This window comes from Mercenaria mercenaria, chromosome 10 (assembly GCF_021730395.1).
Source record: "Mercenaria mercenaria strain notata chromosome 10, MADL_Memer_1, whole genome shotgun sequence".
Taxonomy (NCBI): Eukaryota; Metazoa; Mollusca; class Bivalvia; order Venerida; family Veneridae; genus Mercenaria; species Mercenaria mercenaria.
Genome location: NC_069370.1, coordinates 31,558,021 through 31,584,597, shown reverse-complemented (window position 1 = coordinate 31,584,597; position 26,577 = coordinate 31,558,021). Strand labels below are relative to the sequence as shown.

At 34.6% G+C, this 26,577-nt stretch overlaps 1 protein-coding gene across 1 annotated transcript in view; it reads right to left on the bottom strand.

Annotated features, from left to right (window-relative positions):
• Positions 1-22,916, bottom strand: part of LOC123559507 (cilia- and flagella-associated protein 44-like) — a 36,003-nt gene extending 13,087 nt beyond the window's left edge. The window contains exons 1-24 of the mRNA XM_053516845.1: positions 22,758-22,916; positions 19,580-19,747; positions 18,780-19,226; positions 17,975-18,238; positions 17,467-17,620; positions 16,011-16,173; positions 15,636-15,775; positions 14,838-15,017; positions 12,561-12,840; positions 11,716-11,877; positions 11,049-11,196; positions 10,518-10,612; positions 9,813-10,016; positions 9,360-9,470; positions 8,841-8,993; positions 7,956-8,079; positions 7,377-7,483; positions 5,584-5,732; positions 4,203-4,479; positions 3,784-3,836; positions 3,235-3,397; positions 2,452-2,582; positions 1,469-1,656; positions 336-502 (exon numbers count right to left, since the gene is read on the bottom strand). Of these exons, the coding sequence (XP_053372820.1) occupies positions 336-502; positions 1,469-1,656; positions 2,452-2,582; positions 3,235-3,397; positions 3,784-3,836; positions 4,203-4,479; positions 5,584-5,732; positions 7,377-7,483; positions 7,956-8,079; positions 8,841-8,993; positions 9,360-9,470; positions 9,813-10,016; positions 10,518-10,612; positions 11,049-11,196; positions 11,716-11,877; positions 12,561-12,840; positions 14,838-15,017; positions 15,636-15,775; positions 16,011-16,173; positions 17,467-17,620; positions 17,975-18,238; positions 18,780-19,226; positions 19,580-19,747; positions 22,758-22,803 (4,074 nt within the window). The 5' untranslated portion in view covers positions 22,804-22,916. The remainder of the gene's footprint in view (positions 1-335; positions 503-1,468; positions 1,657-2,451; positions 2,583-3,234; positions 3,398-3,783; positions 3,837-4,202; positions 4,480-5,583; positions 5,733-7,376; positions 7,484-7,955; positions 8,080-8,840; positions 8,994-9,359; positions 9,471-9,812; positions 10,017-10,517; positions 10,613-11,048; positions 11,197-11,715; positions 11,878-12,560; positions 12,841-14,837; positions 15,018-15,635; positions 15,776-16,010; positions 16,174-17,466; positions 17,621-17,974; positions 18,239-18,779; positions 19,227-19,579; positions 19,748-22,757) is intronic.
• Between the last annotated feature and the right edge of the window lie 3,661 nt (positions 22,917-26,577).

Genomic DNA, 26,577 nt, shown 5'->3' with positions numbered 1-26,577 from the left:
TGCATGTAAAATGATTTTTTATTTTTAGATTTGTGAAAAAATAACCATTAATTATGTTCAAAATTAGCAAAATCTTGGCTTTCATTGCTCAGAGCCAAAAACGCTTCTTTTATAATTTTGGACAGGTCACAGCTCTTGACTGGCTACACTAATTATTGTGTACATATTTCACACTGTCATATGAAAAGTGCCTTTCAGTGGATGTTGTCTATGAAAATTGTGTTGTGATACAACATTGTAATGCGGAATTAAACCTCATTAGAAAGATGATCCAATTATAGTGCTATTAAATAAAATAAACTCTCCTAAAAAAGAAACTGTTTTCACAGTTTTACCTGAGCTTTTCTCTCTGCCCTCTTTTTCTTCTTTTCCTCTACTTTATAAAGTGCTTTAGTGATTCTCTCTCCCATACTGCCTTTCAATGTTGTGATCACCTTTGCCCCCGTTTGATCCTCAGGCTTCTCTCCTATTTGACCTGTGCTGTCAGTTTTACGGGTTGCTCCTGAGTAAAAGAAAACATTTGTTAACATTTAAACAACTATCTTGTTTTAAATTTTATGATTTGAAGAATCCATAAAACTGTACTGTAGTAGATGGGTGATTCTACAAAAATCATTCTCTTTATGCTCCTTTAATAATGATGGTGAAAGTCATCATATTAAATTAACTGCAGTGATGTGACTTAAAAACAAGAGCAATGCGGAGCAATATACGCCAGAAGGTATGACCTTTGACCCCTAAACATGTGCTCTACACATCGTCTCGATGTGGTGAACATTTGTGTCAAGTTTCTTTGAAATCCTTCAAGGGGTTCAAGAGTAACAGAGCGGACACGAAATTGCTAACGGACAGACGGATAGATAGACTGACACCGGCGTCATAACATAATACGTCCCTTCGGGCGTATAAAAACTAGATTGTGTCCATAGGATACAGGTGCCTTCCATTCCTGTCACTCTACATGGCTTCATCACTCTAGGTGAAATATTTTTTTACAAACTTTTAAGCACTTAATGTGTATTTTTTCACTAAGTGAAGGGCAATAACTCTGGTGTAGCTGATGAAATCCCAAAGAGAATACCAGGTGCACAACTTCAAATGCTATATAACAATCCTGTAATGTTTTATGACTCCAAAGTCAAATACTTTTTGAGATACATGAGACACAATCTTAAATGCCACTTATGCATAATTTTGACTAATCAAGGGTCATACTTCTCATCTGACTGACAGAAATCCCAAACAGAACTCCAGGTGCACAACTTCACATGCTGAATAATATTCCTATAATGTTTCATGACCCTAGGGCAAATACGTTTTATGATACGTGCGACACAAACTTCTATGTCCTTTTACGCATAATTTGACTATATCAAGGGTCATAATTCTGGTCTGGTTGAATATTACAAATATAAGAGTCCATGTTAACCATTAGTCAAGAGTCAAAAAAGTCCTATCTCTAGATTACCTGTGAGGAGGTCCCTAGTAGGATCTCTTGTAATATCATCTTTTGTTAACTGGGTTCTCTTTCGTTCAAACTCCGCCTTTCTGATGTAGAAATCATCAGAGAGTTTAGATGCTCTGAAGCTTGCAACTTCATGACTGGACTCAAAAGCTTTCACAACAATACGATCACATTCAACTACATCCTTGAACCTGAAGTAATGAATGAAACATTCTAAATACTGGGGTTTTAGAACAGAATCGGATATGCTATTTACCACTTTTACCAATATATTTACAAGGAAGTTTTATATTATTCTGCAGCTATTTCCAATTCTAGGTCTTTAAATTAACATGTTTTATTTTTATAGGTCTTACACCGATATATATATTTTTCAAATCTAAGAAATGATATGTATTTATTTCTGAGAATGAGATGGGATGTAACATTGTATTTGAAGTATATTTTGAAAACAAGGAGCTGCGTTCAATAAACGCTTGATGCCCCCGGTGGCATCCTTGTCGATACAAAGCAACCTAAGTCCAAAACGAAGTCAAGTTCAAGGTCAAACTGAGGTAAGGTGATGTATGAAGATGAGCAATGGTTACAGGTTAATCTGCATTAGTATCAAGACATTCTAGTAAGGGGTATTGATGCTAGACGAAACGGTCCCATTTGGTTAACCTCGTACGGACTGACGGATGAACGGACAGGACAATCACTATATGCCTTCCGCATCAGTAGGTGCCGGGGTCATAAAAAGGCAATTTTTGGTCTCTCAAAAACTTGCAACGTGTTCATATTGGGTATCTAACAAACTACAACATGGTCATTTTTTGGTATCTCAAAACTGTACAACAGCCATTTTGGGTGTCTCAAATGTTGCAAAATGGCCAGTTTTGGGCATCAAAGAATTCATACCAAGCAGTAGTTTACCTACCTATTTCCTAGGAATAACCAGAAATATTACAAAAGAAGATTAAATATTTTGGTTGAAATAATATTACCTTTTACGAAGTTTCTCTAGAGCTATTCTCTGTTTCTCCGACTCCCAAGCAAGTTCTTTTCTCACAACTTCAATTTTCTCCCTCTTGTGCCGTTCCAACTCTAACTTGATTTCTCTATCCATCTCAAACTCCTAAAACCACAAAGCAGACACTTGTCAATTTGTTCACAAAGGACAGTTATCATGTCAAGCTATAATTGTATAACAAAATGTAGCATACATCTGAATCAAGCATTTGATTTGAGCAAAAATGACACATTCAATTCTTCAGAGAGAAATAATTTTAGAACCTATAAAATCAGTGGCAAATTTCACAGAATATACTGAATTTACTGTGTCTATTTTTTATTCTGTGCAACCGAAGCTCTAAGAGTGGGCACATAAGAGAATAGATGTGTTTGTTATACAGAGTTTGTTGCTGGGTGGTGGGTGAGGGGGTGGGGTAATTGGGTAATTTATTATGAATTAGGCCTAATGAGAAAGAAAATATCAGTCTCCATAGGGAGGTACTAAAAAATCAGAAATATTAGTGCCAGATTAAAGTCTGCTTAGTATTTTTCAAATTACTTCTTAATTATTTACTTTTTTATCATTTCATCAAAATTAGTCCTCAAGATTATAATTACGATTTGGGGAAAAAATTTACAACTTAACTGAAGATTAAACCTCGTACAATAAGACTGTTTCTAACTTTTTTTTGATCTTCTGTCCTGCAAAAAATCTAGTATTACATCACTTACTCCTTAAAGGTGCCGTAAACAGAGTAAATACTGTATGTGCTTACATCTTTGTGAAGTCGAAGATCTTTGGGCAGTGAATCATTCTGTTCGAGGAGTTGTTTGAACATACGTCTCATCTTAGCGACATGTCGCCGCACTTCCCGTTTCTTCTCCTCTGCCTCCTTCATCATCTTGTCATGTTCTGCCTTCTGTTTTGCTTCCTCAATACTGTAACACAGTCAGATATTACAATTATACAACCAGTCTACAAACCCATGCATCTGATTGGTTGCTTCCAAGCACATTTTTGAAACTGACAAATGAAAATGAAGCTATTTAAGACTGGTTTCCAAACTCAAGTTTTATAACCTTGGTCAAGTCTACTGCCACAAGTCAATTTTTGATATGAAAATTCTACAAAATTTGATGACAATGAGTCTTATCATTATCATTACATCCCATGGCCTTTCAATTGCAATACATAACCTACTGAAATACACAACCTTGCAACTGAAATACATAACCAATAATGAGAAAATAAGTTGCAAAGACTGAAAGAAGCTTGACTTTTATCTCAGTTTTTTTTTTCAATAAAACTTATTCCAATTACTCACCTGTAAGCTTTGGGATCTTCAATATCATCTGGTAAATTGCTTTCATCTAATTTCTGAAACAAAAAAAAATACAGTGGATTGAATTTCAACTGAAGAAAAGGGCAAATTATTCAGAAAAAAATGAAGCCTTTATAATGGAGTTTTTTACTATCTATTACTGGTACTGTACAAAAACATGTACCCATACAAAAAACAACAACACAATTTCTACATTAAAACTGTTTAAAATAGAATCTCCTCAAAAATGTACCTTTCATAATAAATAAACAACATTTTTTTCATTAACAATTAAGGAAGAGAAAATTGAAAGAAATACCAAGACAGAGTATAGCAGTTGCAAATCAGAAATGTTTCCTCAATAATTTTACATCTGATGTAGTACTTGCTATTGGAATGTAAGCTGTATAAAATAAAGATACCTTTGCAGATGGCAGTTTTGCTTTATTTTCTGCAATTTTTTGGTCAATCTTTTCTTGTCCCATCACAGAAAACTGGAAAAAGTTGCCGTCTGCTCCAGTGGAGATGAGTGTCGAACCATCATAACTCTGCATGAGACCTGTGATGTGACCGTAGAAGTTGTCATGAACACTGAGGCACCATGAAGGTCCCAACTCTGAGATGTCTTGTACATTCTCGAGATTTTGTATCCTAATTTGACCATTCTCCATACCAAACAATGCCTGCTGTCCATTCTTACTGTAATACAAGGTATAATATGGTTCAAAAAAAACTTTCAGGAGACAATTTAACAATAGTTCAAATCCTGACGTAATCATACAAATCCCCGTGTTTATATATTATTGAGCAATTACAATGAAAATGAATAGAAATGAAATTATCTCATTGCGTCTGCTAAGCCTATTATTTGACTGATTTATAATCATGTATCAATACATATGACAAGTTGTACTCATACAATTTCCGTGTTTTTGATGAACATGTTTGTGCTGATACCTCATTTTGGTTGCTCTGCGCACAATTTGTATGTTTTAACATGTTTTCTTTTTTTTTTCTGTAACTGATATAATCATAAATAGACAATACTATGAATAGAAAGTTGTTTGTACACTACGGTGATTGTATTAAGTGAAGTATAATAGCATAAGATGCAATTATCAAAAATTGATTTGTAAAGTATAAGCGTTATAAAACAACACAATGTTTTTCACAGCTTTATTTCTCATGTGCATAATTTCTATATTTATAGGATCAAAGCAAGTATCATAAAGGGAGTATTTCAAATTGGTGAATAATATTAATTGATTACAATGTACTATATTTGTGTTTCTGTTATTGTGCTCCATCTATCATACTGATTTTCTTAAGGTTGATCATCTGTGAGAATTTTTTGTAATTGTCAGGGGAAGTAACAATGTAAGAATGAGTAAAGTTTGTAATTGAGTGGTCTCACTTGGTTAAATGTGTATATTCGCGTAACAAAAAATCGCAGTTTAGATTTCGCGCTGTCAATGTTGACCTCAAATATAGCGAAAACTAAACCTCCGCAAATATCACCCGCTATACAGTAAGTATCAACTATAACAAATTTTGTGTAAACGGAAGTAACAAATTTGTTCAGCCACATTTTTTTTCACCTTAATTGTTGGTACAGCTTTAATTTGCCATCCGATCCTAACTAAACCTAGTAAATCTGAATGTTCAGAACATAAAACTCTGGATTACTGGCTACTTTGTAATGTTCAATTAACATTACAATGCACTCTTGAAAGTGCAACTCTAAATTTATTTCTTTAGAAAGTTTCTTTAAAAAAAAAATAAAAATAAAAAATTGAAATTTACCTCCATGTAATGGTATGTATTGGCATATCATCAGATTCCATGACAGGGACGGATCTAATTGGTTCATCAAATACATCTTCCTCTCTGCTAGCTTTCTCCTCATCTGTAGCAAACTTACACTCGTACAGGTAACCTGCATCAAAGTCTCCCTGAAAAATAGTATGATAACAAGCTGTATAATTGCATATACAGCTGAACCAGCCTTAATCGCCATATGCATTTAGCAGCCATTTGCCATAAGCAGCCAGTCAGCTTACTTCACATACTGAAATTTTGTTTTAATATCAATTTGTCTTAACCAGCCACCTGCCTTAAGCAGCCAGATTGTGTCACTCCCTCAATTGACTGCTTAATACAAGGTTGACTGTATTTCTAACCTTATCAAAAGAACCTGAGTCTGAAGTTATAAAACCAAGTTTGGAGACCAGTCTCGAAAGTATAGCATCTGATTGGTTGTTTATGAGATTACTTTGAAATCAACCAATGGCAAGGTTGCATTCTGAGACTGGTCTCCAAATGGAAGTTTTTTAACCCTGACCTACTGATCATTTTCAACACATTTACTGTCTTTCTCTATATAAAAAAGAGTCTTTGCATCAGTATTTTCTAGTAAGTAAATATCTGTTACGTTTATGATAATTTATGGATTTATATTAAAAAAAAAATAAGAGCTGTCCATAAGACAGCCAAGCTCGACTATTGGAAATATTGTCCCAGAAGCAGGAAAATATTACCCAAAATGTTAAATATCAAGAGTTTTAAGTTCAAAAGGGGACATAATTTGACCAAAATGCATATCAGAGTTATGGGACTTGATGCTATCAAGTGAGGTTGGTAACTGATCTAGAAAATGAAAAAATAAGTTTCAAATCTATATGCCTCTAAGTAATAGCTGTATGTACTTGCACGCAAAACTTTAACCAGGATTTTCTAAGTCCAAAGGGGGCATAATTTGGCTAAAATGCAGGTCAGAGTTATGGGACTTGATGCTATCAACTAGTTTTATAACCCCAAAGACACATGTGAAGTTTCAATTCAATATCTGCATGTAAAACTTTAACCAGGATTTTCTAAGTTCAAAAGGGGGCATAATATGCCCAAAATACATGTCAGAGTTATGGAACTTGACCCAGTGCGGTTGGTAATTTATCTAGAAATAGAAAAAAATAAGTTTCAAATCTATATGCCTTTTAGTAATAGCTGTATGTACTTGCACGCAAAACTTTAACCAGAATTTTCTTAGTCCAAAAGTGGGCATAATTTCGCCAAAATGAAGGTCAGAGTTATGGGACTTTGTGCTATCAACTAGTTTTATAACCCCGAAGACACATGTGAAGTTTCAATTCAATATCTGTATTAGTTTTGGAGATAGTAACTTGCATGTAAAACTTTAACCAGAATTTTTTAAGTCCAAAAGGGGGCATAATTTGCTCAAAATACATGTCAGAGTTACGGAACTTTACCCAGTGAGGTTGGTAATTGACCTAGAAAAAGAAAAAATAAGTTTCAAAGCTATATGCCTTTAAATGATAGCTGTATGTACTTGCATGCAAAAACTTAACCAAGGTGTGACGCCGACGCCAGCGTGAGTAGAATAGCTAGACTATTCTTCGAATAGTCCAGCTAAAAACAATGTTTAAACCTGTCATTCAAAATTTATCTAATTATCAACACAAATATTGAAACCTGTTGTTGGATCTGAAACAGCTAGCTTAGCTCATGATGTATTAAATCCAATCTATCTTTTACAGTATCAAAGAGAAGTTTTGATAAATCTACATTAAAATATTTACCATTGAAAGCCAGAATTTTCCGGGCTCTGAGTAGAAGCCAGTAAGGATCGGACTTGGTTCAGCAGGAATGTACGGATGCCATTCAGGTTCTGGTTCACCCTCTTCCTCTATAAACAGAAATTGTTCAATACTAGTAAATCAGTCACTAACAACTATCTAGTGCCAACCAATAAATCAATCACTAAAACAACAATCAGAAAATGAACCTATTAATTAAAGATATATTATGCCAAATTTCATCTTTGAAAATATCAACAATTACCAAATAGAGTCCAATCCTTTATCCAAAGTTGTTTCCTCCCTATTGGTTTAGATGAGCACATACAGTATTCTTGTACAAGACAGGCTTTTAATACAGTTCAACTTAACCTTGACTGAGCAAAAACACATGAGGACTGAAATGCATCTGTTGTACAGAGGCTGTCATTTCAGACAGAATAACCAATTTTGCTATAAATCATCCCTCAGTAGAATTAAATGTGGTGAACTACTTTTTTATGTCAATACAGTTACTGCACTGATGTGACAATATATGCCTCTGAAGGAAGGTATCTGGTCCTAACAGAGGTCATACTGTACCTTCTTCTTCTCCTTGTTCTGATTCTGTTTCCAGTCCTCTCTCTATCCTCTTTTTTCTTTCTAGTTCTGCTTTCTTCTTTCTCTCCTCTTCTTCTTTAGCTTTTCTCTCCAGTTCTTCTTCATGCTATAAATTTAAAACCGTTGTGAACTTTTTAATGAACTGGTTATTTCTAAAATTTCACTAGGATCCACTTCTACTAATGTTCAAAAATTGAGATTCTTCAAAAATTAAAACTGTCTTAAGTATTTCATTTTGCTTAGTTAAATAGCAAAAGCATTCAAATATTCCTGTAGCTTAGTAAAACTACACAACTATTTCTTGCAGCTTTTTGAAATGACATAGTCAAGTATTTCTTGCAGCTTTTTGAAAGTATACAAGGATTTCGTGCAGCTTTTTGAAATGACACAATCAATTAACTATTTCTTGCAGTTTTTTTTTAAATGATACAGTCAAGTATTTCTTGCAGCTTTTTGAAACAACACTGCAGCTTTTTGAAACTACACAATCAAATTTTTGAAAGTACAGAAGTATTTATTGTAGCCAAGTAAAATGCTAACTTTGATACAAGTGAAAAATATTTCATACAAAATGATAAATTTAAGTTACTGTATTAAAAATCTTTGTTAGGTATGGTTTTCTTTTTACCATGATGTAAGTCATTGAATCAAATCATTAATATTTGTGGAGGACTCATTTTCATGGACTTTGTGGCTGAGTCAATTCTTGACATGATATCCAATCAAATTCGTAAATTCCCATTAATTTTATGTTCATAAGTTGAAATCTATGACTTTGTGTCCCCTTTCAATAGATCTTGGTCTGCACTGGTTGCAAAGGCAAAATCTCTTGCCGCCAGCAGGCTTTAATAGGGTATTAATACTTACCCTGAGTCTGGACTTGATACTCTGGAACTTGAATGTTCTTGATTTAAGTCCTCTGATCTCATAAGAGTGAGCCGTGTCAAACTTGCCATCTTCAGGCCATTCAATTTCCTGTACAACACCTCCTTCACAAAACACCAGCACAGTTACCCTGTCCTAGAGTATAAAAGAGAGATAACTTAGTAAATCATATGACAGAGTTAAAGAACTTAGCTCAGATTTTCTTTTATCAAAACCAACGAGAAGAGCAGCAGATTTTTCAAGTAGCTGCATCAGTTATTATCTAATTTATGAAGTTTTCATGACCAAATGTTGTCAACAAAAGGTATAAACAATGTTAAAGTGTCTTATTTTATCTACAATCCATTACATTGAAAAATGAACTCGTAACTGAATACTGAAAAAATATTAAGAATAAATCTCTGCCAATATTGGATTATTACAAATTTCATGTATCCTTCAATGGAATTTTAAATTTATTGTTTAAATGTCTACGAAATATGACTGAAATAAGACTCGTACAAATTTGTCAGGTGACCACTGAAGCTTTCTAACAGGTCCCACCACCTTCGTGAATCCTATCGGCTCATAAGTTTTGCCAATATTCATAAAGAAAACACTACCGTCAACACTCTGGAAAGAAATGAAAAATCAGACAAAATGAAAATATATGCATTGACTTAATACTGTAAAGAAAATCTGTCAAGAAAATACCACATTTAATTTATTAGTAAAGAAATTAAAAACATTCTTCTCCTAAAATTAAAGATGCTGTATCAGATGCGATATTGCATTTAGAAAGCCAAAGTTTAAAAATATTGGCATTATTTACTTTTATAAAACTTTTTTTAATTGTGTTTAAACAGAAGTTCAGCCTTGCTCCAAAATAAGCTTTAAAGTTATTTTTCACCTACAGGATTCCAAAAATCATAAAGTAATGTTCTTTCACAACATTGTAAAATCTGCAGTTCTTACCCCAGATGCTAGAATTTCTCCCCGAGCATCCATAGCGAGAGATGTGACTGCTTTACTATGGGGTTTAAATGCTTGCAGTAGTTCCATGCTACACTCGTGATGTTTTTTCCTACGTGTTGACTCCTCGTCTATTCTGCCAACTGATAAAGATCTTACAACACCATCCTCGAAACCAACTATCACTGAACCTCCCTTTGGATCAATCTGTTCAATAAAAGTAACAATACTTGTGCAACATTTCACATCTTTAAATTTATTTATTTATATAAAATAAATCAGAAATGATAAATGATTTTTAAAAAAAAAATTAAAAATAAGAACAATATTAACATTGTGTACGACAGTTGCCTCTAGAACATGCTGGATAGATTAGAATTATAAAGTCCAAAAAGGGACTCATTCCAAAAACAAAATCTGACATGAAAGTACCAAAAATATGCACATGTCCATTTCAGGTTGATAACCATTATAACTGTTTTAACTTTTAAAAGTTAGTAATGTGGGAATTTCTTTTGTTTTAACTCTAGAGGTAAGGATTAAAACAATCAAATCTTTTTGCAATCGGGGCAAGGGTATTCTTCATTTATATGCCCTGGAATAATGCCTGCAGTTTATTTTTGTTAGTGTATTTATATATATCAAGCAGTTTCTCGCGAACCACACTTCTGTGTGGGCTTAAACTATATGTTTCTGTCTTCAACTTACAATTTTGGGGATCCACAGCAGAGCCGTTCCACCCGAAGCAAATTTTGTATCACAAATCTGTTTCTGTTGAACGTAGTCAAACACACGTACAGTATCTATAAATAAAATTTCCACATAATCAAAAACATGAAAAGTGTCAATTAATAGACTGTAAAATGTACTAATATGCCTAAAACAACCATATAGATTCTTAATTTCATCAATAGAGATTTGGACCTTTTCGTTTCATTAGACACTGCTTTGCTCAATGTAAAAAAAAATTGCAACTAATCATGCTACTTTAACATGACTATTATAGGATTATGTAATGAAGCAGAGAACCTCAGCCAAAGCCTTTAAGTGAATTTAAATGCAAGTCACAAAAGATGAAAAACTGCTTACTATTTCAAAATACTTATCTTAAGAAAAAAGGAAATACAAATTTTTGTTTTCAAATACTTCTGTACATGTATTTTATCACTGGTATGTTTATAAGCCACTGTAACATTTCCACTTGATTCTGGTTATAAAAATATGTTGTAATATACTTACGATCAGCGCCTGTAGATGCAACTAGCTGTGAAACTGGCGAGATGTCACATGCGTTAATTCTACCAGCATGGTAGGTGAACATTTTTTCTGGAGCACTGGATGTGTGGGAGAATGACAAGTCAAGTCTCCAAATACCTCCATTAGCATCCTACAAAATGAAATTGTTATTAGTAAAGATAATTATTCTTGAAACTGGATAGTGTTCAGTCAATAATATACTGTTTGTTAGCCGTTTTTAAGATAATATAGTGATTGATATTGTTACATGTATGTTGCTCAAAGTTGCCTTCCAAAACACTGATTTGTTGTTAACTACTGAAAATTTCAACAATAAAAAAAATCAAATCTGCATTACAAAGAGCTATTTAGTAGCATAAAATATATAACTAAAAAAAGCGAACAGCATGGATCTTGACCAGACTGCGCGCATGCACAGGCTGGTCTGGATCCATGCTGGTCGCAAATGCATTATGTTGGTTTTCTCATGGTGCGACTCATTTATTTTTCTCAGATATTCGCTAACTGCATGTTTCAACAGATGCAAACTTACAAAATTTAACATAAATAAAAACAGGAAATTCTATAATCATTCATATTCAAACTGTAAAACTTGGACAGTAAAACAATGAGATGTATGTTTATAACTGATTTATATACTAGCACTTACCTGAGCATACCAGATAGTGGGTTCATTTTCAGAATCTATTGACTTAATGATACACTTGAGCTGTACATCATTTCCAACCTTTAGTTCATTCATTGGATCTAGCTCAAACATTCCTGTCTCATCTGTCACATCAGCCGTATCAATAGCCTCAAAATCCCAAACCTATAGGCACAAAGTTATTATATTTATATTTCTACATTTATCGAAAGAAATAAACATAAATTGTCATAATCAAAGGTTAAAAAAAAACACATCCTAATATTAAAACAGAAACTGCATTAATAAACATCCACCAAGACCTAAGTACATCACTTAATAACAATTTATCCGAGGACTATCTGTTTGCTTGGTCAATTAAATCACAGAATTCAAAATACTGCATGTGCATTAACATTAAAATGTAAGCATTAGGTGTATTTTCCTTTTTTCTGTTGGGTTTAACATCATAACGACACAATTATGAGTCATATGGTGATTTTATAGCTTTTGATGGTTGAGGAAGACCCCAGGTGCCTTTTTGTGCATTATTTCGGGCAGCCAGCTGGATATCTAACATACATGAAAGATTATAAACCCTAAGCGGGTTTCGAACCCACAGCAGAAAGAGGTAAATGATTCAGTCAGTATCTTTAACCACTCTGCTAAGGAGACCCCGGTGCATTTTCTTTTTTGACAATTTGAGACCCAATATAAATCCTGCTATATGATACAAACTCATTAAATGTACCAATAAACTTTTATCAGAACAAAATAAGTTACTTTGTAAATACTATTCACAATATTTTAAAATTTCAGCTTGAGAATGGAACCTTGGACAACAGCACAAAGCAAGAAAGCTATCTTACCCTGATATATCCATCTATTCCGACTGACATGAGTTCTCCCTCATCCAGAAGGATTTGCTGTATAGCTCCGGTATGGCACGACTTTTTGTTCTTCATCCTGATCTCCACTTTGATCAGACCTCCATCCCACAGCAACATGTTACCCCACTCGGACCCGGACAATACTTTACCATCGGGAAGCTCTACGTATCCCTCGATGTCGGTGATCTCTGTACGTCCAAATTTACCTAGTTCTCCCTGCAGTTTGAGACCTGTGAAGGTGTCAGCCATCTTCCAGAACCTGAAAGCATGAATAACTTACGTTTATTGCTTTAAACAATTTGGAAAAAATGTTTTCATGGAATTATGCTGATGTTCTAGGGCAGATATTTAATATAATCAGCATTTTTAAGTTCTCTGTCATTACAGAGCAAGAGGTGACAAGTTGGCTTGGCTATTTAGCAGAGATATCATTAATACCCCTGCGGAGGAAACAATATATTTCATACATGAAGTTTCTGCTTTGACAAGACAAATTGAAATGTGAAGAAAATTGGGATGTATGGGTGTCTAAAATCTTTGCCCATCCCAGCAAAAAATGTCACACACATCTACACGTCATAGACGGGTGATGACGTCGAAACAACTGTTTTATGTGCAAATCAGATTCATTCAGTAATAATATAGACAGAGTGCAAGTGTATCAAAACTTCAACATCAAATTGGAAATAAATACATGTAGTGGGGCATAATTCATGAAATATTAGTACAAGAGCTATGGCCACTGAGTCATATAATGTGGGTGATGATGTTAAACCATTATTTTCAAGTTTGAAGTAAATCCAAAAATTCAAGCAATAACTAGAGCTATCACTAAAGGTGATGAATGTACCCCCCGCATGCACTGACACAGTACATTGCAATTTGACGCACACAAGATTGCATAATTTGTGGACTGTATGTATATAGACTGTATGTATACAGTATAGTAACAAAAAACAAAGTCCCATAACTACGCAGAATATTTATCTAAAAGGATGTAACATGCACCATGCACAACTAGGGTTGGTACTGATCACTTGTGTGAAGTTTCATTAAATTGTGTGTAAGGGTTTGGTAGATTAGGCACGCACAAGATTGCATATGCAGACTGTATGTACATAGTATGTTAACAAGAAACAAAGTCCCATAGTATGTTAACAAGAAACAAAGTCCCATAACTCTGCAATTTTTGTCGCTGAAAGAACCTAACATGCACCATGCACAACTACTGTTGTTACTGATCACTTGTGTGAAGTTTCATTAAATTGTGTCAAGGGGATGAGGAGAGATGATGCGCACAAGATTGTGTCTATGTATATAGTACAGTAACAAAAAAACAAAGTCCCATAACTCTGCAAATTTTTTTTCTGAAAGAACCTAACATGCCCCATGCACAACTATTGTTGTTACTGATCACTTGTGTGAAGTTTCATTAAATTGTGTCAAGGGGATGAGGAGAGATGGTGCGCACAAGATTGTGTCTATGTATATAGTATAGTAACAAAAAAACAAAGTCCCATAACTCTGCAAATTTTTTTTCTAAAAGAACCTAACATGCCCCATGCACAACTACTGTTGGTACTGATCACTTGTGTGAAGTTTCATTAAATTGTGTCAAGGGGATGAGGAGAGATGGTGCGCACAAGATTGTGTCTATGTATATAGTATAGTAACAAAAAAACAAAGTCCCATAACTCTGCAATTTTTTTTTCTAAAAGAACCTAACATGCCCCATGCACAACTACTGTTGGTACTGATCACTTGTGTGAAGTTTCATTAAATTCTGTCAAGGGGATAAGGAGAGATGGTGCGCACAAAATTGCGTCTACGGACAGACGGACAGACAGACAGACAGACGGACAGACAGACAACCTGAAACCAGTATACCCCCCCTTACAACTTTGTTGTCGGGGGGTACAAAAAGAGATAAAGTGAAAGTACATCAAAACATCAAGCTATGGACTTGGATGCAAGGCCAGCAGGATAGCTCTCCATGTTTATATGGATAAACTTAAGCAAACTATAAACCACCTATATCATACATTGTTGGTACTATCAATGCATTATCCTGAATCCAAAATAATAAAACTGAGCATCGAGACCAGAGGAGGTAAACCCACATGGCAACCTTATCATTCGTTAATTTCAAGACAAAACTCAGAATCAATCAATAAAATGTTTTTTACAATGGTCTCCGAACATGAAATTTATACATTCACAGCCAGTTCCAGTCCTATATAAAAACTGTTTCCTTACTTGATATGAACAGTTCCTGAGGTGGTCAGCTGCCCCTCCAGCTCAGTTGAGAATGTTGCCCTGAACACATCCTGGGAGAAAGCCTTTGATCTGAGTACCGTCTTCTCCTGTTTCCAGTCCCATACAGTCAACATGAAATCTGGATCACCACCCTGGGATGCCAGCAGAGTACCGTCTGGACTGCAAGAGAAATACAGCACTAAATACATGAAACAAAATTTACTTTGCTAAAATATTCATTTTGAAAGGGTTTTATTTTTAAACCAAGACTTAGTCTTGCAAAGTCAACAAATTCAACCCATAAACTCAATTCATTGACTTGGACTTACTTTATTGGCAACTTTTAAGGTATTAAAATTATTCATATTTTACATAAAATATCTGGATAAAAAAGTACATGTAGCTGGTTTTAAAGAAAAAAAACTTAAGTACATAATTTTACCAGTTTCTTCCACAGTTTTGGGCATTGTGTCATATGATATGGATGATTATGTGGGAGCTTGATACAATTTCATTAAGCAATAAGAGAGATATAGTGGAAGTTCATCTTAAGATTCCAACTAAAAATTAATTTATTATATACTGGTGCAAGAGTTATTGCCCTTGTGTCATACGATGTGAATGCAGATGTAGAACAACTCTTCCAGTTTGAGTACTAACAGAGAAAAAGTGTAAGTGCAACAAAACTTAAACCAGGAATTTAAACGTGGGTGCCGACCTCAGCATGGGAGTAATCTGGATACCTTTCATACAAATTGTATAGTCGAGCTTAACTATGCAGCATAAACAAAAACTTACTTGAAATCAACATAAGAATATGACTTCTCTGTCCCGCCTCTCAGTACTCTATACAGTTTGAGACTAGGCCACTCAAATATGTTAATGTTTGGACTGCTCCCTTTCTCAGCCACAGCAAAATAGTTCCTGCTTGGATGGACCTGCAATTGGTGATCATTGTGAATGCTCAAAAATGGACCATAGTCAGTACAAACAAATGATGTCTTACAAATACGTATGGTAAAAAATTTGAATACTGGTACATGTAGTTTAAAGCTTTAAAAAGTGAAAACAGAAAAGTTTACTTACAATAAGTGTTCTAAAAGACTTAAAAAAGTATCAGAGAATATCTGCTACAAAGATCTGTCAGTGATTTTCATTTTTCTGTATACATACTGTAATGGCACCAATACCGCCGCCACTTGTGCTGCGTATGAAAGTTTGTTCCTTCGTTTGCAGGTCAACAATCTGTACAAGGTTACCCGCAGCAAACACAACAGTCCTCTCATTCAGTAAATGGAGATTAGCTCGTTTTGTACAGTCATAACCAAATGAATGTCTGATAATTCGTAAAGGATAAACAACCATGATGAATAAAGCAGAAAGAACCAAGAAATCAAAATTATTCTTTTCATTAATGTATCATAAATCAGGTGTAGTCTAACCTCTGTAAATGACACAAAAACAGATACCCTTCAATCCAGATATTTCCTTTTGAAAAACAGTTGAAACTGTCTTAGCAGCCATCTTTATTAAGCAGCCACTTTCCATTAAAGCAGCCAACCAGCTAACATAAATTATGAGCCGCGCCATGAGAAAACCAACATAGTGGCTTTGCAACCGGTATGGATCCAGACCAGCCTGCGCATCCACGCAGTCTGGTCAGGATCCATGCTGTTCGCTAACAATTTCTCTGAATGCAATAGGCTTTGAAACAAACAGCATGGATCCTGACCAGACTGCGTGGATGCGAAGGCTGGTCTGGATCCATGCTGGTCGCAAAGCCACTATGTTGGTTTTCTCATGGTGCCGCACAAATATCAAACTTACTTTTCCTTCTAATTTCAACTTGTCTTAAACAGCCACCTGCCTAAAGCAGCCAGATTGTGTTGTTCCTTGGCTAGCTGCTATCTACAGGTTTTACTGTGAATTTACATGTTTCCTACAAATGCAAAATCCTGTATTCTTAGTTGTTGCATGTTAATTTCTATTCCTCTGTCACCAAGAACCAAATTTCAAAGATCCAATCTTACTTTAGATAAATAAAATCGCCTTGCATCTTACTTTTTACCTTTAAAAGCATACTATAAGTTCAAAACTACTGACACAATTGTAACAGATATGAAAAATTACTGAATATTTATTACTCATGAATAACACATTATGAACTACAACTTCTTATAAATACACGTCTATCAGGTTATCTGATAGAAACAAGTACTACTTTGAAAAACAACAGATTATCTGATAGAAACAAGTACTACTTTGAAAAACAACAGGTTATCTGATAGAAACAAGTACTACTTTGAAAAACAACAGGTTATTTGATAGAAACAAGTACTACTTTGAAAAACAACAGGTTATCTGATAGAAACAAGTACTACTTTGAAAAACAACAGGTTATTTGATAGAAACAAGTACTACTTTGAAAAACAACAGGTTATCTGATAGAAACAAGTACTACTTCGAAAAAAACAACAGGTTATCTGATAGAAACAAGTACTACTTTGAAAAACAACAGGTTATCTGATAGAAACAAGTATTACTTTGAAAAACAACAGGTTATCTGATAGAAACAAGTACTACTTTGAAAAACAACACTGAAACAACAGTAATTCGAAAATAAGGATACTGCAAGGTCAGCAAATCTTCCGGTAAACCGGACTCTGAGGTTATAACAGGACGTGAGGCAAATTTATCATATTCGTAGTAGAAGTTGTCAGGGATCTTTGGTTCTTCATCCTTCTCTTCTTTCTTCACTCCTTCTTCACCCTCACCTTGTTCTGCTGTAATTAACAGATCAAACTCAATACACTGATTTAATTATGTAGAAAAAATAGGAAGACCTCATAGTTTAATTGTTTCATTGATTTAACACCATTTCTTAACATTGCTTCAGTTATGGAAGTTAACATTCTTGTAAAGAAGTACGAATTTTTTCTCCAAATCCTTTACAACTTCCTTACATGAACAAAGACAAATGAAAACTTCACCACAAATAACCAGCATCTGAGCTCCGTGCTCTTTGTAGTTGCTTTTATAATTTATCTAGATAGGCCAGCTAAAATAAAGATCTAAAATACCCCATTTCTGTTTTATTTTCATCTTAACATACTTGAAACATCACATAAATTCAATACCTTGTTCAGTAGTTTCTGCAGGTTTTTGCTCAGCATTTTCTTCAGATTTCTGAGGTCCATCAACTGCCTCCTGAGCTTCTGCCTCTTTCTGCTCTTCCTTACTCTCAGCAGGCTTCTGCTCTCCACCGTCCTCAGTTTTCTGAGCTCCGTCAGTCTCCTCCTTGCCTTCTGTTGCCTGTTGCTGTTCACCCTCTTCAGTTTTTTGAGTACCATCTGCTTCCACTTGACCTTCAACCTTTTCTTCTGCTTTCTGTTGCTCTTGTCCTAAGTAACATAGTAAATGTTAATTTCTGAATCCAAAATATGTATCAAGACAAGGTACTTACAATTAAATAAACAGGGCTTTGTCATAACTGCTAGTGTGCTGAGGGATCAAAACCCTCTGAAAGTTATGACCTAAGACTTACTTTAACTTGCTAAAAATACTCATGTCTTCACAAGCTAGCCTTCTGGTAAAGACATTAGTACATAAATAAACAAAACTATGCCTAATACTCTTAAAGCAAGTTTGAACTTATTTGCTCTGCAACATATACATAGTTATATAAAAATAAACTGTTTACAGGGAATCATTGAAGGAAAATGATATAGGTCTAAACTTTTGTCTACAATACAGTGTAACCTCTCCAGAGTGAACACAAACAGGATGATTCAAATGTGTTAGCTGACTGAGGCTGTTAAACTGAAAACATTTATTAAGAACTGTCTGTAGTAGGAAGAAAAATGTGTCGTTGTAAAGAGGTGTTTATTTTTAGATGCGTCACTGAGAGTGGTTATACTGTATATGAAATATTAATCTCTCTACCTGCTTCAGTCTCTGGTGCCTTTTCTCCATCAGTGCCTTCAGCAGGTTTCTGTTCAGCAGTTTCACCAGCATTCTCTTGCTTTTGTTCTTCTGTTCCACCTGTTTCAACTTGTTTCTGTTCATCACTCTCGGCAGGTTTTTGTTCTCCAGTCTCAGCTTGTGCTTCACCTGTAGTTTCTTCAGGCTTTTGCTCTCCAGCTTCAGCTTGTTCTTCACCTGTAGTTTCAGCAGGCTTTTGCTCTCCTGCCTCAGCTTGTTCTTCACCTGTAGTTTCAGCAGGCTTTTGCTCTCCAGCTTCAGCTTGTTCCTCACCTGTAGTTTCAGCAGGCTTTTGCTCTCCTGCCTCAGCTTGTTCCTCACCTGTAGTTTCAGCAGGCTTTTGCTCTCCTGCCTCAGCTTGTTCCTCACCTGTAGTTTCCACAGGCTTTTGTTCAGCTACTTCTTCTTCTGTGTCAAAATGTAATCCATTATTTTTGTTTCTGTTAGGTTTCAAGTTTCGTAGGCACAATTCAATTGTAGGTCAAATAGAGAAATTATTAACTGCACTGGATGACACCAGAATAGAGCCATTGGCCTTCTGCAAAGCAGCTGGATGGCTGCCTCACAAGACATCCAGAACAGTGTTTGTACTTGCAGCAGGAGTACAAAAGTGAGGGCCTTAATCACTTTGCTAAAGACTATTCTAGTTTTTTTTTCATTAAATGTTCAATTCTTTAAAAGAGCTTTTCAGGTTTGTAGTCAATAAAGATTAATGAATAAACAAATGATGAACAAATATTGTCCTGTAATTTAATGCTCACCTTTTTTCTCATCTTCCTGTTTTTGTTCAGAGGCTTCACTTTCCTGTTGTTGAGTTGTCTCCCCTTCACCAGCCTGCTGCTCTTGTACTGGTTCAGTTTCTGGCTTGTTCTCAGTGGATTCTTGAGCAGGTTCTGTGCTCTGTTGTTCTCCTGTGCTCTCCTGAGTCTCTGTACGCAAAAATGTATGTGTTTAAATCAGCTGAGTTAAAAATTAACCTTGGGGGTGTAAAATTATTTTTGTCACTCCTAATGTAACCCTGTAAGACTAAGGGCCTGGTAAAATCAACACAAGATCCAATAATGAATTGTTACTCGCCCTAATACCAGTTGTTAAGTTGCCTTTCCACTCTTCATTTAGAGTTATGGTTCAGAAACACTAAGAAATTAAGAAAGTACTCAACAAAGTGCAGAGTAAACCCCAGAGCTTTTAACCGCACAATAGCCTTCTATATTTTGAGCTATTTTATTTATTTTTCATGGGTTTGGTAATTTATTTTATTTCTCTAACAGTGGTAAGAAAACAATGCCATCAAATATTGCTATTATCTACAACTAAACGTAATTGAAGACGCTCAAGTTGCTAGAATTTTGATAATCCATTTAAGTTCTTTGCTGCAAATTTCACTGGTCAAGTTCTAATTCTACTGTAATCTGTTTTTAATAAATTCAAACAGAAGTTTTGAATGAATGATTTGCTCGGACTCATGTATATTCATTGTGAATATGCCAATGTGTGTTCATGCATCTTTAAGTTAATCTATTTTGAAATGCAAGTTAATAACAGCAGGCTGACATGGAGCAACAATTCATAGACTATTAACATTTACATTGAATATGCACGACCTAAGACTCCTGCCAAAGAATCATGTAATGAAATTGTTGCTGGTCATGTGGTGTTTTTTTTTTATCATAGCTATCTGTGCAATTTACAAATTCAGAAGATCAGGTTTATAAATGCTTCCTTTCAATTATTTTTTACCTAAAGATCTAAATCTGTTTCATGTGTTTTGTAAATGTATATGACTGTGTACAATTTTTGTGTATGCAGATTTGTGTGTGTGTTAATCATGTGACGAAAACATTTGGGCACAGTATTTAGAGTTTTCAATTAAAAATCTGTAACATCGATGCTATAAACTGAATTTCTTAAGGAGGTAGGTTACCTTTATATTTGTATGTGCGCATGTCCAACCGGAAGCTGACGTGACGATTTACGACGACGTTTACGACAAACTAAATGTGTTTGTATATTCATTCTCCTGAAAACAAATCATGAACCTGCCTCCGATTTGATACCTAATGGTTTAATAATGCAGAAATAATGAATCAATTGCCGCAGAAACGCTTCAAAACAATGTTGCCTTAAAATGACGTCACTGACGTCATGACGTTACGTGACAGTTACCGCACAAAATTAATAGCTTTTATCTTGAAAGTACGTAATTCTGTGCATTTTCTTTATTTTAACTATCTTCAAATAACAAATATTTGCTGAAATATTTGTTATGACTATTTTGCTCTGAATAATCATCAATATTTTGCTTCTTTTATGTAGTTATATTGAAACGTTATGCGGATTGTAAGAAAATGGATGATGGTAACCAATGTTATTTGGAATATAGTTGGATGAAAGGTTACTTGTTACGGCCATTTTCAACAAAAAATCTAGCAGTTTGATTTGTAATACCTATTTTTCAGGTTCCGTTGATAATTTGTTACTTATATACTAAAACTAAGATCTAAAATTGTTCAAATTTCAGTAGAAAAATGTGGTTCCTTAAATTTAATTGATGTTACCATGGAAACGAAGCCCGTGACCTATGTATCTAAATGTAAAATTCAAAAGCGTTGACACTGGTCTATTTAAGAAACACAGCTTCGGCTTTTTATTTTCATTTCAACAATATCCATTAGAATAATATCAGCATGCTGAACGATTTTTCCATGAAAAATGCCAGGCGAGGGGTACTGCCGTATGTATTCTAAGCTGTGAAATTTGTTTGAATCAATGCAAATAACAAGAAAATATAACTTACGTTAGAAATAATATGTTTTAAAGCTACATTAACTAGAAAGATAATCTTATTCAATATTTTTTTATAAGAAATTACGACAAAAAGCAAGATATAAGCTATTTTAAACATCTCTGTTGCCATGGTTACTGTAAACTTTAAGAAAAATAGGGTACCATGTAAAGTGCATGGTATTTTGCTAATAATATTTCCCAAATATTCCATGTTAATCATTAACAGAATGCCACTTAAGCCGTCGAAAACCCCTATTTTTATACATAGTTGTTTAAAAATGAGAGAAAATGCGTTACCATGGAAACACGAGCCCCGCGACATATGCATTTAAAGCTTATATTAGAAAGCTAACGTGCATACTAGTAAAATTATCAATTATGCAGACTTCTACGGATATCAATGAAACTGAAATACACTGAAAAGTGTTAAATATCCGTATTTTCCTTCTTCTTTCAATATGAAATACCTTTAGAGGGTCATGTTCTTCAAACCTAGATAAAAACTGAATTTGAAGGGTCAGAGACAAACGAAATTGAGATTGTAGCAGGTAAAACTTCATATTACACGAAATACAAACAAATGCTGCGGTTAAACTAACTTGAATTTACCCTTGTAACAAGGTAACCTACCTCCTTAAAAGACTGAATACTGCATATGCACAAAGCTAAATCTTGTATCATTAATTTGGGAAAATGATTTCCAACAAATATGATGGGTTATTTTTAATCTAAGTAGATGCAAACATAGTAGGGGTAGAGTGCACTTCAGCGGTCCCCGGAAGTTAACAATGTGCATGCAAGTTTGGGGTGTGGGGCAAAGCGGGATGTAGGGGCAACACTGAACAGCTCCCATATATTCATCAAAAGATAAAGTAACCCCCTGTAACTTATAAGTCATTTTTAAACTACTATTGTTATAGGGACCGCTAAAGTGCAAGTGATTCCATAGTCGATACAGACAATGAACCTGTGGTCCAGTGTAGATAGACAGAAAATTTTCAAAATAAGCAGAATTTTTCTGATATTTTAGTCTATATCTTTAGAATGAGTTCGCTTATCTGCCAGATAATCTGAGCCTTTGAATTGGACAAAAACGCTTAATTAGCTAAAGGTTAAATATTACATTTTTACCATGAACAGTCATATTTATACCTGGTTTCGTAGACTCAGCGGGCTGTTGCTCTTCACCGCCGTCCATTTTGGATCAAGCAACGTCGTTGCTATGGCATTTGCGCATGCGTATATTAAGAATACTATACGACGGTCTATTCTTTATTGCGTTTCTCTACGAATTGCTGGTTCGCGACATATTTTTAAAATTGCGATACTCTATGCGCTATCAACTGTGCTGTAACGAAATTTCCTGCAAGGTGTAGAAAATAACAAATCACATAACAAGAAATGTTTACGTCTCTGTAAAAGGGTTAGACAGTAACGGAAGATAGATAGAAATCATGTTAAATATGGATTCGAACCTAAAACCTTTACATGAGAATTCTTAAATTCTTCTTTTTCTTTCTTTTTTTGATAATGTCAAAACATTATGTGGCCATGCGTGTGTGTGTGTGTGTGTGTGTGTGTGGTGGTGGTGGGGGGGGGGGGTAAAAAAGTGATAACCACCAGCTTTCCTAGGCTTCTCAATCCTCCTAGTGCTCACTGGCAGTAGGTGATATTAAAAAGAATTGTGCTAAACCTAAAGAGAACCTTAAGTCCCTATCTGAATAAAAATGTACATACATAATTTGTTGTGCAGAAAAGAAGATGTTAGTAGGATAAAAAACAGGATAAAAGCAAGTGTAATACATTTATGGATAGGTAGGTAGGTAGGTAGGTAGGTAGGTTGGGAGAGAGAGATAGAGAGAGAGTCTTTACTACAGTAGAACTGGAACAACTGATACGGGGACTGGAAACCGGCATTTATCTTATCTTATGCTGTCGTCCAATCGAAGCGTATGCCGTAGGTTATTCTGCTATTACTCAAACACTTTCGCCTTACAGTTTAACTCGTCCTTTCAGTGAAAATCTGGGAAAGCATTTGTTGAATTTTGGGTTGAAAACAAAAGTTCTGCCATGAAATTATTGCCTGCATCTGTTTTTAAATGGAAAATATCTACATTAATGTTACTTTTCGCCCTGTGAAAATAGCTAAATCTAGACTTGTCTTACCCAGAGAGAAAGATGTCGTTTTTTACATGATATTTGCCTTGTTGATTCAGAGCATTTAGAACAAAAAAATTAGGACATATTTTAATGAAAACAGGAAGTCAAAAATGTAAACTGTTGCCTGAAAATATTTGTTTATGATATTGCTCTGTTCTTCACCATTTAAATGCGTGTTAAACCTAGATGATTTTCTGCAGTTTTATCTAAAATGTAACTTCGTTGTCGGCATTTTTTTAAAAAAAAATATTGTTATTAATTTAAATACATTGTATTTTTCACACATCAGTTTTAAGATTAAATTTATTAAACTAATTTTTGGAGTTTAAACAACAATTTCGTTTGAAACATTCCCCACGTTCAAGAAGAATGTTTATTTCTGTATGTAGAAATCTGACATTATAAACTATAATTATAATTATGACTCTACAAGATTAAGAAAAATGTCAGCTTTCTGTTATTTTCCATTTCTTTTTTATTCAAATCCAACAAAAATCGGCCCTTTGATAAAGGTTTGAAGTTACGTCGTAAAATATTTCTTCAGGGAAGTGAGCTCGAGTTAATTCATAATAATTAAGCATATCACCACATGCAGTCGCGTGCTGTTTTTGCTTCGGAATCCCTTTAGATCAATCTCTGATCATCTAATTATCGCCACTTAACATGTGACTGGTAAACCCTTTGAACAATAAGTGTTATAGCTCCATGATTAACATGAGGTAATATGCTAATTACACACTAACCGATAGTGGCGAAAACAAAATATCGATCGCTAACGACTGGTCGATATTTACAGGTATGGACGACAGCATAATACAGATAAATGTATTGATTTATACGGAGTTTCTACTCCCCGTATTAGACCTTCCTGAGCAGAAGAAAAGGAAGTAGAAGAGTTATAATATTGTGATGATTGGAAATAGTCAGCCAAGCAATAGGGGGCAATGTAAATAACTAAAATAGAAATGAATAAACGAGTTTTATTCAACATACATTTTTTGCATTTTTTCTTTCTTACAAGTTTTGAGACATCCAATAAGCAATATTAAAGAAGATACTGTACAGAAACTTTATTTATGAGAACTGCCGATGGGCAATAACTTCCCCAAAGACATTAAACTTGAAAACGCTACTCCTCCTTCCACATGTTACAACCAGGATAATACTTGTTCAAACTTACATATCCGAGAGTATGAGATTTTCGTAATACTTTGCTTTTTTTTTCTAGACAGTAAAATTCCCCACTACTTTTCTCTGTCCTTCCACTTTCTAACTACTTTACTCTTTAATACTTAACGCTGTTCTATTTTTTTTTAATTATAATATACAGAGACTTGTATATGAATACTTTCGAGTATAATATAACGCTCTCCAACAATCATTGCTCGCTTTTAGGAGAAGAATTCTGTAAGACAATCCTTTCCTTTATATATATGTTATGTACGCTTTGGAATAAATATGGTTGAACTAATTATAAGGCCATTAGCAGACAAAGTGGCAACGTTTGCAATCTTGAACTGAAACTGACCGAATGCCGCACAAAACTAATATTTCATGTTTACGGAGTGGTGCTAGTGAAGTTTCTCTGCATTTCTGGACACTTTTCTGTCGGATTATTGTTGACGCAAGAATCAAAATGTCTTTCTGTTGAATTGTTCCTAAACAAGTCGCGCGTATATATGTAATAGTAATGACAGGCAGATCTACGCATTGCAGGGTCGTGAGTTCGGTCCTCGGGCGAGGCGTATGGTAACCGCGTTGATGAAAGACATCGTGTCAGAAATCATTTTCCCTCCGCCACTGATTCATGTGGAGAATTTGACATGGAAAATATGTTACTACGGGTACCGAATTTCTGAAATCCGAAAACTAGACAAAGACGCCTCAGAATTAGAAGGGCGTAAGTTTCGGCAAAACGAGAAAAACTGTCTATGACAGATACGCCCTTCTATAGAGCATAAGTGGGCCCTTCTGGTACAACATTTAACTTGCAGATACGCCTTTCTATTACTATAATTCTGAAAAACATTTTACTTACGCCCTTTTATTATTGGTGAATTTGGTCAACACAGATAGATAGATACCTTTTATTCCTCCATTATTGAAGAGCATAACATATTTACAGTATGACAACAACAAACATATAAACAAAGACAAAAATAAACAAGATAATATTAAGCATTTAAACACATACATGTAATAAATGAGTATTCTTAAATAACATGCTATTAAAATGCTTAGATAGCGAGATATCGTACATCAGGAAAAGAGTGTACGCTCAGCAATTACATTTCACTGTTAATGCAAATCTAAAGCTAAATTGGAAGAGAAGTCTTTATTATGAAATAGTGTTATTCATTATTAATGCTTATTACTGTGCGATTTCAATTCATTGATAAATAGAATATCAACAATTTTATAAGCAAAATTAAATTGATATATCCTGGGTTGTCCCCAATGTATGAAAGAATGTGCCCGGTCTTGCGATTAAAATCGAAAGGAAAAAAAACGAAATGCAAAACTCCGGAACAGAATCCAAATATAGGGACAAAACAGTTGTTTTATCAATCAGACCAAAATATAGATAGTCTAGGAATCGAAAACGAAAGTGCTAGACCACCGGCAATGTGGAGATTGATTCAATAAAAAAGTCTATATTCAATATTCATAATTAAACAGATCAGAATTGTTTCTTGGTCACGTGATAAACACATACAGTGTTTAAATAAAAAAGAGGCATATAACAAATTGTAGTCATAGTTTGCGAATGGAGAAACATGTTGTTCTATAATAACTGCACGACATGATAATC